Source organism: Protomyctophum parallelum, assembly GCF_964188405.1.
Source record: "Protomyctophum parallelum genome assembly, chromosome: 2".
Lineage (NCBI taxonomy): Eukaryota > Metazoa > Chordata > Actinopteri > Myctophiformes > Myctophidae > Protomyctophum > Protomyctophum parallelum.
The window spans coordinates 43,062,995-43,077,838 of NC_139699.1; the positions used below are offsets into that span (position 1 = coordinate 43,062,995).

The 14,844-nt window shown below is 43.4% G+C and overlaps 2 protein-coding genes across 2 annotated transcripts in view; both read right to left on the reverse strand.

Annotated features, from left to right (window-relative positions):
• The window catches only part of mylk3 (myosin light chain kinase 3), a 47,831-nt gene extending 43,907 nt beyond the window's left edge, over positions 1-3,924 (reverse strand). Inside the window, exon 1 of the mRNA XM_083757891.1 lies at positions 3,806-3,924. Within this exon, the coding sequence (XP_083614017.1) occupies positions 3,806-3,874 (69 nt within the window). The 5' untranslated portion in view covers positions 3,875-3,924. The remainder of the gene's footprint in view (positions 1-3,805) is intronic.
• Positions 3,925-7,370: 3,446 nt separating this feature from the next.
• On the reverse strand, positions 7,371-8,510 carry LOC310854635 (eukaryotic translation initiation factor 3 subunit M-like; the record flags this gene model as incomplete). Its single annotated transcript, XM_083759310.1, has 1 exon — positions 7,371-8,510. The coding sequence occupies one exon, from the start codon at positions 8,508-8,510 to the stop codon at positions 7,371-7,373; it is 1,140 nt and encodes a 379-aa protein (XP_083615436.1).
• Positions 8,511-14,844: the final 6,334 nt, after the last annotated feature.

The following is a 14,844-nucleotide window of genomic DNA, read 5'->3' on the forward strand; positions in this document are numbered from 1 at the left end:
AGAAAGAAAAAAACATGTTCACGTGATGTGGAAATCCGCCGCGAGGAGACAAAATACCCCACCAAGGCCTGCACCTGATGTACACTCGCTCTATGCGGTCTCGGAGAGCCCACTCGGCTCCTCCACTCGGCTCCACTCGCCTCCTCGATGGAGCACATTAACAATTGGAACGTTAACCATTTCCGGGTCAAGCTGGAATGACCCCGAGTGACCGAGTGGGAGTGAGCGAGTGGCCGAGATTTTGAGTATTGGAATTTGGCTATGGAGTCATGCAAAACCACACCCACCTGGGTGAACACAGGCATAGACATTAAAAAAATAGATGCCTCATTGGCTGCTGCAGTTCGTTGGAGCGATGTGTGTTGACGGGAGGGGCGGAAGAATTTACACTGGTATGCCGGAAGAGTGGACGGCCACGCTGCCACTCAAGTGACTACTGGCCAATCACAGCACATCTTAACCCGAAAATGCGCTCTGTGACTGTGACGCACGCTCATGCTTCCGTGGAGCTTTGCAAGGAATCTCGGGAAATGTTTGCCCTCCCTTGAGCACATACGCTCCAGAGCCGAAAGGGGCGTCTACTTTTATATGTCTATACACACAGGTATAGGAAAGTGAATTCCCAATGCCTTATATGGGATTGGTGGGGCGGTTGGGTTCCCTATCGTAATTAGGATGCTAATTAGGATATGTGGGGCGTCTACCTATGATAATTTTAATGAACTGGCACACCCCTTCAAGTTACGAGGATTTGGATTCATCATCGTAAGAACATGCTTCTCTTAAGAATTCAAGGAAGAAATTGAAGAGGAAAGGTTAGGAACTTATTTGCGCATGAGGCCCACTCTATGTATGGTGAATGCATCTTCCTCCATCACAATGTAACAAGACTTAGTTGAGAATACCACAGAAAAGGTCATCACACCCCCCCCCCCCTGTGACTCACTGACCTATGAAATATAATACGCAAGTCGCAAGGTGACAGCTTGTCATCTTGTAAAACTGTTTCGCATGAAGGCATCAAAACACACCCTGGAGACAGACACATTAAAGGCCTCAGTGTTAACCACATCAAACCCAGCGTCCCCAACAAGACCAGACAACCACTGCCCCCCAACCCCCCGCCCCGGACAGTGAGGACAAAGTGGTGTTAAGGTGCGTTCAGACTTGGACGCTTAGAGCGGCACGATGACAACACATCGATGTTTGTTTTACGCAATGTTTGTGTTTACACTATGACGTTACGTAGATTTGTCCATTCATTGAGAATTTATTGTTTGAGTAGGACAAAGTTTGTGTGTGTGTGTGTGTGTGTGTGTGTGTGTGTGTGTGTGTGTGTGTGTGTGTGTGTGTGTGTGTGTGTGTGTGTGTGTCCAGCTGGTGCTCGTTGACGGTTGTTAATGTCAAGGCAATTATGTTTATCATGCACTGTTAAATAGGTCTACATTTACTATTCTAAGGTAGCATATACCTGTATAGACATATTATCCTGCTCATTACTGTACACAAATGTATTACATAAATCTTTGTGTCAAAATGCATTTTGAGAACACACAGATTTTGCGCACGCTGTGCAACACACACACACACACACACACACACACACACACACATTCTACAGTTGCCCGGCCTAATGTGAATCATGTGACCAACGTCCCTTGAAATACTGAATCGTCCCTTTATTTGGAAACTAAAAGATGTGTCCCTTATTGAACTGACAAAGTGACACACTTTGATTCTTATTCTTGATTCTAGTTCAAACAGGTGATGTACAACACAACATGTATATAATACAATACAGGTTGTTGACCACAAAACAGTGTAAACTTGACCTAGACTGGACCCGAGTTGCCTCTACTCTGTACTTGGACTGCTTTTTTCCATCTACACACCAAATCTCTTTGCCAAACACAGCATTAGCTAGGCTTGGGCGATATTGATTTTTGGATATCGGTATTGATACCGTGAATAATATCGCGATTATCGATTATCAGCCTTTTTTATTTGTCTGGAACCCGAAATGCTGCCAAACAGCAGTATTTCCAGATGTTTTTTTATGAACCAACTTGCTAGGACTTGTTACTCTCACCGGCGCCATGTTTTGTTTGCTTTCCTGGGCGGATGCGGTCCGACAATGCTGCTGTCGCCTCGTCGCCGTAATTCAGCGTCAGTGCCATGCAGTCAATGCATGGACACTAAGTTATTAGGCAAATTATAGTTGTTTAAAATGAAATACTTGTAAATTCATCACACAGACACACACATACAGTAATGTAGATGTTTATTTAAAAGAAAATCCATATTTACATGACGGTAAAATTACGATATTGGGTATTATCGGTATTCGATATTATTTATATACTCCACGATATTACCGATATTGATTTCAAATATCGCGATAAACGGTAATATTGATATATTGCCCAAGCCTAGCATTAGCTAATGTCCATAGTTTGAACACAAGGGCTAGTGTAGCTGATCTTAAACCACCAAACCTGAGACATAGGGTAGGTAGAAGCTCATTTAAATATACAGGGGTGGAGGATTGGAACAAAATCCCAAGGGAAATTTGCCCAGTCTTTGAACATTTTTAGAAATATGTTGAAAAAGTGGCTGATGGGCAAGTTAGTATAGTGCTGTATTTATCTATTTATATCTATTTATTGTCTTTTGTTTATTGATCTATGCTGGCCGGTTGTAAATGTCATTAGTATTGTAATGTTAGTACACATGTTCTTCTTATCATATGCTGTAACTATTTATTTATTTATTTGGATCACAATGGAATTAAGTCCTCTGACTTTTTGTGCAATCCTGATAATTCTGTACTGCTCTCCTATGAATTGTATCATGAATATATCAAATAAATCAAATCAAATCAAAAATCCCCCCCAGAATATGGATGCTATATAGGGTTCAAGTGGTTAATATCATCTGTCGGGTGTGTAAACCTCATAGCTCCACGACAGAGTACAACATCTTGCAATGTGTATGGTCTACAAGATTCTCTAGACCACCAAGATACCCAATGTAGCTGTCTAAATACTTCCTTAATGTCAACTTAAGTCCACGATCACAACACCAGAGGGAGTCCAACTAACCACGTTGCAACCCAGATTCAGCTCAAACAAGGGGTCAAATTAATTTTGCTCCTATGCCACTAAAATGTGGATCGCCCTACCAACAGCCATTAAGAAATGTGAATCCCCTAGACTCCTTCAAAACCGCTCTCAAAGAGCACTTATGGCTGCAATTCGAAACGGGCCCCTGTAAAACAGTTAAAGTCCCCACCTCTATTTTTGTCTTCCGCCCGATGGAAAATATAATAATACAATGTGAGTTGATATTTTTCTGTGTCGTCCCTTATTTTTCATCTTGGAAATAAGTAGGGGTGAACGATTATGAAATTATGACCGATATCCGATCTCCGGTTATTTGCAGGGTCATATCTGCCGATAACGATTCTGACCGATTCCGATATTATACAGAGGATAGGGGCTTGGCCCAAAGCCTGTTAATAAAGTATTCAATCATTCAATAAATATACTCTTTTTCTAAGAGTCTGTTTTCACTACTGAATGACTACAGAATGAGATGAGTAGGCCTACACAAATTTAATGTAGAATTTAGCCATTGATGGTCACCTTATTATTGCGTCATCAATATCAGTGAAAATAAACCGCTTTAATTTGAGACCGATCAGATTTTTATGGCCAATATGGCCGATTCCGATATGCTACCGATTACATCGTCCATCTCTAGAAATAAGGGAAGCCTGGCTCGGGTCAGAGATCCTCGTTCTCACCGTGAACTTGCGAATGTAGTCCGAGACGCTGAAACCTTGCGTGCCGAGGGAGCGAGACCAGAGCGACATGGTGGTGGTCCCTGATCCATCCTCTCTCTGCTCTGTCCGTGAGAAAGAGATGTCCCACATGAGGCTGCATGGGAAACAACAAAGAAAACGATCTGTATTGGACCGAGCAACACGCACGCACGCACCCCCACACGCACACATACACACACACACACACACACACACCCCACACCCCCTCCTCTTCCTTCTCTTTGGGTTCAGAGGCTTTGCGGTTGGGGGAGGGGGGGGGGGGTGTCCCTGTCCCCCCTTCTTATTCTGAGTACAGTGTACACACGCACACATACACACACGTGCGCACACACGCACACACACACACACACACACACACACACACACACACACACACACACGCACACACACAGGCCTCTTCCTGCTGGGAGATAGCAGCTGTGTGAGATTAGTTGGGGGGTATGTAGGAAATGTGACTGTCCTGTTTTATTAATAGGTGCTCAGATTGGACAGTTTTGTTTGTGACGCTCACTTCAAAACCACTAGGGCGTCTGTGTGCCCGAGCGCGAGTACATACGAACATGCATGCATGCGTGTGTGCGTGCGTGTGTGTACACACGACAGAAAGCATGGGGCTGTGTTGGATTGGATGGCTAGTATGAGAGAGACAGACAGACGCACACAGACAGACACATGGAATGAAACCAAAATAAAATCTCACAACTGAAAAATATTGTCCAATTTGTGAAACAGTGTGAAAGGAGACTCCACATGCACGCACGCACGTGCGCGCATGCACACACACACACACACACAATCTTAATGTGACTCCATATTACGTGACTGCCAATTATCACAGACACTGAACCAGAATTTTGCCAATGCCATAGCTCTTGGCTTGGGCATCCCTGCAATCTGCAACTGATTTATGGACATTACCGAGGCTTCCAAATATAAGTAGTTTACGTAAGTAACCAAGCTGTATAATAGCATCCTTAAGACGTTGGTACTTAAGCACCTTGGTAAGTAATGCCTCTTTCAGACTGTGGTCAATTGTACATACTTCTAAAACGGTCACTTCTCTATGGTCCTCATCAACAACAACGTCTGGTGTATTAGCCAAGTCAAGTACATTTTATTTCTAGAGCACATGTAAAAGATATATAACATAAGTTGACAAATTAATTGATTTTTTATTGGATGATGTACGACGACAAGAGCGCCCCTCACTTCACACGGGTGTGACTTTTAAGTTTAGCAACAGCAAAAGATTCTACAGACCAGAAGACTTTGGCCACATTCAGGTGTTTAGACAGATATCTAGTGTTGTGTTTCTGTTTATAGACGGTTGCGTCGCCTCTCAGATGAGCACTTGCCCGGTCAGGCAACCTGAAAGCAAACTACACGGTCCTGCCCAAATGTTTTATTTGCAGATGCACCTAATTATTTTAGTGGAGATGGCCTTCAGAAAATCATTTACCATATTGAACATGTGTTATTGTGTTGAATTTGGATTGTGAACACGTGGGGGGGGGGGCAGTGGCTCAGGAGGTAGAGCGGCCACTTGGGAACCGGAAGGTTCCCGGCTCGATCCCGGGCTCCCCCAGACTAGAGTTAGTGTCGAAGTGTCCTTGAGCAAGAGTCTGAACCCTAAATTGTTCCTGTTGAGCAAGGTTGGTGCCTTGCATGGTTTTCTTCGCCATCGGTGTATGAATGGGTGAATGCAATGCACAATCATTGTACTTGGATAAAGGTGCTATATAACTGCAGTTAATGCACCATTTACAAAGCCATAAAGCTACAGGCTACCATTACATTTCTTTAAAGGACCTATAACATAAAATTCAACTTTTTCAATTTATTTTGTGTTTTTGGGGCTCCCATGTGTGTTTTCTATCCCCACAAATAACCAATTTTGCACAATCATGCCTTCATGTCATATGGGTGTTTTAATGGAAATTGCTCTCAGGAACAGCTCGACTGATTTTGGCCTCATCGTGATGTCACCAATGTCACCCTACTTTGTATAATTCCTCCTCTTCTTCAGTCTTCAGTTCCAAATTTGCATTTCCACTTTGTTTACAATGTCCACCATTGTTGATTTTCCAAGCTGGCATGGCATGGAAACAAGCCTGGTTTTATCTAGCATCAGTATTATAATAATGACTCAAATATTAAATAATCTGCATATCAGCACCCCCACCACCTCAGGACATTGTGGTACTGCAGCTAAAACTGCTTTCAAAGTCCAGAAAGAAATGACAAGGCCTGGTTATATCAGAGTGGTGATTGAGGCTCAAACCATTAGAAATAACTTTGAGGGACATAGACAATATGATATTAAATATTAAAAGCAGTTTTAAAATGCATGTTATTTGCGCTTTAAAGGCTTTTTATCCCTTTATTAGTGATAGGACAGTAGGATGACAGGAAATGGGGAGAGAGAAATGGGGAGTGACACGCAGCAAAGGCCAACAGGACTCGAACCCACAACCATCGGTCTCGGCCGGACTACCATTCATTTTCAATGGAAGTCAGCGACATGAAGCTACAAGGCTACCATTAATTTTCAATGGAAGCCAGCGACATGAAGCTACTGTACAAATGACACTAGCTTTAGACGCCCCCAAATCAAGTAGAGCTGGCTTCAACTTCACATCAGAAGCTACAGCACGAGCAATTTGATGTTAACCATTTCCACTCCCCTTCTCTCTCCACAAAATTCCCGTTTATAATGGTGGAAAACGAATGACTTCCTTGTTCTTTTTAACCCTTTATTTTCCTTAATACTTTTCTCGCTCGTCGCACACACGCTTGAGGATGTCATCTAGCGTGTTGCACAGTGGTGTGGTCTAACGTTATATGATATATACGCAGTATACCGCGCTGAAGCTTTGGGAAAAAAGCATAGACCTTCTGCTGATCATATCATCCAATGGCCCACGACTCGTGGGCCATTGGATGATATGACAGATATAACAGTTCTGAAATGTTCTGGGACATTCGGTGCTGGATATGACTTATGTGTTTTGCGGGAAGAACTTGGAGAATGCCACGGAACTTTCGTGTAGACCACATGCTATAAAAGCTGGGGTAGAACCATGAGGCAGCTAATATGCCAGACTAAACCCAGAGGAACAAGTGCAACTCTGCTCCTGTAGGGTTCATCGGCTGCTTGCACAGCTATCCTTTCTCGACTCTTGTACTTTTCTTTTTGGATCCATCATTGTACTTTACTTTTGAACTCATTCTCTTGTAATATCTCTTTTACTTTTTGACTTATCCTTTTTTTGTATCATCTTCAAATAAACCTTTTCGATTAGACCTAATTGTTTTTGCCTCATTATCTACTGGAATATTGATAATCATCAATAGGAAGTTGAGAGCGGACCTCAAGTTTGAGGTCAGGGTTGACGCACGTTGCGCACATGACGTCACTGACCGTCCGTCAACCACCATGAACGTGCTGCAGTTCCACTTTTGGCCAATAGGTAGTGGTAGCTTCAACGTTGGCCAGCCCTTCTGGGGGCTTGGTGTGAATGCACCATTAGGCAAAGGGCGACAGGGTTTCCAGGCTGGACTTCACAGTCGTCAGGTTGGCCTTCAAAGAGGTGACGCGGTCAAAGAGCTGCTGCCATTGCTGTTTGCCAAAGGCGCGGTACATGCTTTGGTTCACAACAACCTGTCGCCGCGTCTGGTCAATTCTGCAACATACCATCTTGGTCTGAACGGCATCAATGACGAAGGCTTCGACTTCGTCCGCACCGATCTGAAGTTCCCGCTGCATGGCGTCAAAGGAGATCACCTTGGATTCCACCGCCATGTCCATGAAAGTCAGCAGACGCATCTTGACCATGTTTTGCTCATGGGACAGTTCACGATCAATGAAGTCCTGGAACTTCTGGTAGAATTGCACGTACGCCACCAGCTTTGCACTCACAAAGATGGCCAGCAGATCGTGAATGAGCTGTCCCTCGAGGAATCGAACAGGTTTCAGGGCCAGCAGGTGGTCAAACAAGAAGGTATTGGGGTCCTTCAGTGCTCGGATGATGCATCTGGTGGCGTCGGCGCCGTCCTCCGTGTCGCTCCCCAGCAGCTCCAGCATCACCTTGGCCGCGGGCTCACTCTGCTTGCAGTCATACAGCGCCTCGGAGAGCAGCCTCAGGAGAGTGTGCTTCCTGTCCGTGGTCAGGTTCCAGTCAGCGATCCACTTGCGGACCGTGGGCAGGTCGGTGGGGAGGAAGGAGATGGCGTCGCAGGTAGCCGCCACCCTGATGAGGCTGCAGAGGAGCGTGAACCTGACCGGTCCGTCCATGACATGGAACAGGTTGCTCAGCAGCCGCGTCCTGAGGGACGCTCGCTCTCCTCCGTGGAACGTCACCAGCTTCTCGCACAGGCTCTCGACGAGGTTCTCCTGCTTGTCGCTCTCCAGGGTGTTTAAGAGATGCACGATACTGTTCATCACGCTCTCCACGTCTCTGTCGTCACCCTTGAAACAGACGTGGCACGCGTCGATGATCTGAGCCAGGTCCACGTGAAGCCCACCGTCGGGCTTCTCCTCGGAGATGTCGGCCCCTTTGGACCTCATGTAGACCCTGAGCTCTGAGGCCTGTTCCTCCTCTGTGATATCAATAAACTTCATCTGCCTTTTGTTAGGCAGATGCTTATAGGTCAGCTCGGCGCTCATACTGAAATTGATTAGTTCCACCAAATACTTTGCTGGGTGCAAGTCTATTTAAATGTAAGTGTTAAATGACACTTTATTTAACAATTCACTATAAAAGATAATTACATGGTTGTGACGACAGCGTGGTGATGTCATTGCGCGATGATGGTCATCAATATCTGACCCCCTATAGGACAGTCTGATTTTCCCAACTGGCTGTTCAAGGTTCAAGGTTTCTTTATTTTGTCTTGGACCCCAAGGACCCGCTCTGCAGCATACAGATACAATACAATACAATACAATACACAATACAAGACAACAAAGGCACACAGTGACCCATACAACATTAAAATACCACACACCAACATACCTAGTGCAAAAAAGGAAGAACATCACCTCATAACCTTCGACCCCTACGCTGTCTGCCCTCTGAAAATACTCTGTTAAGGAGTGTGATTGACAGAGGGACAAAGGAATGCTTGTACCTAAACTATTGTATTTGCACGCATGGACCTCGTATCTCCTACCTGATGGCATTAGCCGATACTCAGGGTATAGTACATGGGAGGGGTCAGACACAATTTTCTTAACCTGTCCAATGGTGGCCTGCTCAAAGATGACCTGGGGGGTGATCGGAGGTGTAGACATACCCATAATCTTCCCTGCCATTTTGGCTAATGTAAGGATCTCAGATTTGTATTTTACAGTATAGGTTTCCAAACCAACTGGTGATACCATACCTTAGAATTGACTCTATACTATCTCTATAGAAGATCAGCATTATGTTTGTACTTACACCAAAAATCTTATATCACAATCAATGTGTACTCCTAGATATTTAAAGGATGTGACCTGTTTGATGTCATGACCATGTATGGTGATCGTGGTGTGGTCACCTATAGACCTGGGATCCACTACAATCTCCTCAGTTTTCCTTACATTAACTTGTAAATGATGTTCATCACACCAGGTTACAAACCTGTCCACTCCAGTTGTATGGCTACTGGTGTTACCTTCACTTGTGAGTAAACTAAGGATAACAGTGTCGTCAGAGAACTTGACTACACACTGATTGGGCTGTGAGCTGACAGTCATTTGTGTATAGGGTAAATAAAAGGGAGGAATTAACTGTCCCCTGGGGGGCCCCTGTACTGCTTACTGCCCTATCAGAGAGCGCCATATTCTCACCTGTTGTGGCCTGTTAGATAGAAAGGAGAAATACCATCTAATCAGAACTGGATTCACCTTCATCTCAGATAACTTACGAAGAAGAATGTCTGGATGGATCGTATTAAAGAGACTCTTAAGAGTGAACCACAGTAGTAGCCTCCAGTGGTCAGATACATGCCTCACACATACTGTTGCGAAGGCTTTTACGTAGAGCTCCATATATGGGGATAACCTATAGTCCCATATATGGAGAGAACATTGAGATCCAGCGCTGACATCAGATTAACGTAGAAACCCCAGAGATGGATATACACAGTGGTGTTATCATCGTGACACTAGACTTGCACTCATCATAAAAGGCAGATCCCAGCCTCTAAACCTCAGGTACCAAGCAACGCACGCGGTATCTCCAATGATCCCAAATCCTCAGAATCTACAGCACTCAAGCAAGACACAATATCCAAGATCAAGAACATGTGAACACATACGAACCAAGGTGTCTGGCTTTACAACCCAGATACCCTGAATAGCTTCTATTACCTTTGGCACGAGTCGTTTAGATGAGACAGAATATCTGGCTAATGGCTAAGCAACTCGTAGAGCATTGAAGTAGAGGTTTCTACATCCCGGTTAAGTTCGTATCGAACACCACTGTTGCGGGTCCTAACTAAATAACCATCACTGGTTCGAGCTATTTAATACATACAATTACATTTATTGTAGTCTCATAAAATAGGCTATTTTATATAAAATCTACAATCTAAGATCTACAAGCTCGCATCATGTGATTTCTTAAGTCTCTAAAGAATGTAATTGTCATAGATAGCTCGCTTTCGTGACTCTGTGGTACAGGAGATAAATCACTATATGCCATGAACACAAGTAGTTGGCAGCCAACAGGCTTCTTTTGTTTAAAGTGCAAAAATGTGTGTATATAGTCTTTTTTATTGGCCTACAATAATGTCTATATACATGCATTCATGAATCCACTTGCTGACTGGCATTTTTTTATAGGGGTGACCCTACCATTAACATCCTATAGGAAAATATTTGAAACTTTAAGTATCATGTGACATGTCAAATTAGGGGGATTTCATGATTCTGAATTCATTCCAAGCATTAGTTTTGCGCAAAAAACACTCCTTGGGCTAAAAACGGCCATAGCCGTCATGACAAATGTGATGAGGTCAGCACAAATGTGATGAGTTCAGCACATTTGGAAAAATTGGTAGGGGCACATATAAACACCTATAAAAACATTTGCTTAATACAGACAGCCGGTCAGCAAGTGGATTCATGATGTACTGTAGGTATATAGACAATATTTTAGACCAATAAAAAAATACTATATTATATATTATACTATATGTACTATATACCTACTGGTGGAGTAATGCATAGCGGGCCATGGACACCAACAAAGGTCAAATAATAATATTCACACTTGTATAATTATACATTTTATAAATCCAAGGTTCTCAACCTATTAATGGTCTCAATCAAAACACATACAGTATGATTTAAGAGCTTTTTCCTATTAGCATTGTTGACACTAAAGGGTTGCCCACCTGCCCCTGGCAGGTAAATAAAACTTCCGGGGCAGGTGGATATCAGGTTGCGCAACCGGGCAAGTGCTCGTTTGAGAGGGGACGCAACCATCTATGAACACAAACACAACACGAGATATCTGTCTCTAAACACCTGAACGTGGCCAGAGCTCTCTGTCTACTGGTCTGTGGAAAGTAAAATACTGTAAGTTTATCTATAATGTGCTGTGATCACTATTGCTACAAATAGAATTATGAAATAACAAGTGTGAACCCATAGTCATAGAGGTATTTGGCATAGAATTGATGTTAAATAATGAGTGTTAAATTAAACAGTAATTACAATTTTACCTATAATTTTTTAATGGACGATTTACTTTTCGGGCAAGTGGGCATGACATTAGCGCAAGTAGTACATGACCTGATGGGCAAGTGCCTCTGAGACTTTAGTGTCAACCCCTGGTTGTATTTAGCATTGTTGTACCTCTTGCAAACTGTTACTAGAGTATTCAATCAATAGGACATACCCTCTTCACAACTTCCCCTTTAGGATTGCTCCTGATGGGTTTACGTACCTTGGAGTTCATGTCTCGCGTGAATATGACGATCTATATAAAACTAACTTTGCTCCCTTAATGAAAAGAGTCAAAGAAGACTTTGATCGTTGGTCTTTGCTCAACTTATCCTTGGTTGCAAGAGTTAACACTGTTAAGATGAACATTCTCCCTCGATTCTTATACTTGTTCCAATGTATCCCCCTCTTTCTCCCCCTGACCTTCTTTAGTAAATTAGATAGTATGATCTCTGAATTCATTTGGAACAAGAAGGTGCCGAGGTTGCTTAAGCAGTACCTACAGAGGCCCAAATCTCTTGGGGGAATGGCTCTGCCTAACTTTAGATTTTACTACTGGGCCTCCAACATTAGGATTTTCCAATATTGGATCTTATATGAAATAGCGGAACCCCCTCCAACGTGGTTAGCTATGGAGGCAAACTCGGCTGGTCCAGTGTCACTGAAGGCTTTAACATACTCTCCCATTCTCTCCTCAACCGCCCTGTACACTAAAAATACTATTGTTAAAAAGACTCTAAAAATATGGATCCAATTTAGATGCCATTTCGGATTGCACTCACTCTCTATTAATGCCCCAATAGCAGCCAATCATATTTTCCATCCCTCTTTGATAGATGGTGCCTTCTCAACCTGGAAAAGTCTTGGGATTTATACTTTCAAGGACTTATATATGGAGAAGGTCTTTGCATCCTTTCAGCAACTCTCATTTGAATATACGCTTCCCAAACAGAACTTTTTTAGATATTTACAGGTCCGTAGTTTTGTTCAGAAAACATTTCCCACGTTTCTAAATTTACCTAATGACTCTGTTATAGACACCCTTCTGACTCCGTTGCCAACCTTGAAGGGTGCGATCTCATGTATTTATGATGAGATTTGTTGTTTGCGCCCAGAGTCTTTGGATTCATTAAAGGCTCGTTGGGAGGTGGATATTGGAGAGGAGATAACTGAGGAGGTTTGGGATACAATTCTACATCGGGTACATGGGTCCTCTATTTGTGCGAGGCATGCTCTTATTCAATGTAAATTACTTCACCGTGTCTACTACACCAAGGCCAGGTTGTCTAGAATATATAACGATGTGTCTCCTGAGTGTGATAGATGTCGGCAGGCTCCCGCAGACCTCATCCATACGTTCTGGCTCTGCCCTTCTCTACACAAATATTGGACCGATATCTTCAATTCCTTATCAAAGATAGTCGGGCAAAGAGTGGAGCCCACACCTTTGGGGGCCCTGTTTGGTGTTTTTCCCTCAATACCGTCGCTCTCCAAACCAGAGAGGGATGTTTTGGCCTTTGTCACTTTGTTAGCGAGGAGACTAATTCTGACCAACTGGAAATCGCCCACTTCCCCTTCTCACACTCATTGGGTTAGGGACACCTTGTACTGTGTAAAACTGGAGAAGATTAGACACTCCTTGAATGGTCCATTCTTTCAATTCATTCAGAATTTGAATCCGTCTCTGCTTGGGGATGAGTGAGGTCTGCTGGACTTTTGTTTTAAAAGTAGCTTATACTGTGATTGGATTGTATGGATTGGATTGGATTGGATTATGGATGTATCATGTACCTATGTTTCTTTTTATTTTTATATAGGATGTTGTGTACTGTTGTTTTGTCTGTTTTTGTCTGCCTTTTATTTTTCAACTTTTACTGATCTTGTATTTAAGGTTTGTTAGTCTTGTTTTCTGTTGTCCTTTTTCTCTGGGGTGAAAATTCAATGTGTTTACTCTTTTATGTCATACTTGTGGGGTTTATTTAAGAGAAGCTGTTAATGTTAATTATTCTTTTTCAAACTCTATCTCAATAATGCTTCTGTGAAAAAAACCAATAAACAAAGTTATAAATAAATAAAAAGAGTATTCAATCAATCACTGCATACCGAGAGAGCTTCTCAGATAGAACGTGTGGTTGGATAGGGTTGTTGAAGGTGCTGGAACATTATTCTTATACAGTGCTGTCCCCATGGTCCAGGTGGGGTGGGTATAGGCCCTATTTAGTGGGTTGATGATGGCATAGATAGAAGATCCATGTTCTCCGGCTATGTACACTGCAGAGAGTCGAGGTGGACACTCACCTGTGGTCTCGGGTGCATAAAGCGATGTTGTCGTCATGTGGGCCTGCTGTTGCTGCTTCTGTCCAGGGGCAGCCGCCCGCTGTCATCATCGCTGACCACGCAGTCACAGTCCTTCATCTGCTGGCTGCTGCTGAGGGGCAGTGAAAATGAAATGAGATGAGGTGAGACCACTGGAAACTACATGACGCCACGCCGTGATGGTCATAGCTCACACAACACATCTCTGTTTTTCAAAATTGCGACACTTCCAGATATTATTATTATTATTAAACCTGAGAATAGAATAGACTTTTATTTGTCATTGCACACAAAGCATACACTGAGCATACAACGACATTTCTAGGGAGCTCCCACATAACCGTAGTACATAAAACACTGACATACACATAACATACAACACAGAGTAAAGTGCATGGTGATATTTAAAGTGCATGATGGATGAAAAAAGAAAGAACTAATAAGTTATCACAGTCCAGAGTCAGAGTGCATGATGCATATGAGGGGACAGTCAATGCTCATTTAGTGATCGATCGTTTCGTTTAGCAGTCTGACTGTGTAGGGGAAAAAGCTGTTTGTCAATCTTGAACTACTAGCACGGATGGACTGGTATCTCCTCCCAGAGGGAAGGAGGTGAAAGAGGTGACATGCTGGGTGTGACTGGTCTTTGATGATACGGTGGGAGAGGCAGAGGCAGCGGGAGCCGGGAGGTGAAGACGGAGGTGATAGATGGTAGAGGGGAACCTGTTAAATGGTGCAGCGGGACCCTGACCTAGCCCCTTTCGGGACCCCGTCCAAAATACAGAAAAGGTAACCGAGGGTCCAGAAAGATGCTAGACCCTGACCCTGCATCACTGAACTGTATAGTCATCTTCCTGTACAGGTCTCACTTGGAAAGAGGTTTCATACCTCAACATGACTTTCCTGGTTAAATAAATGTTATATACTAGAGGGAGAGCTGGGGTAAGATGAGCCAGCCCCTCCTATATAC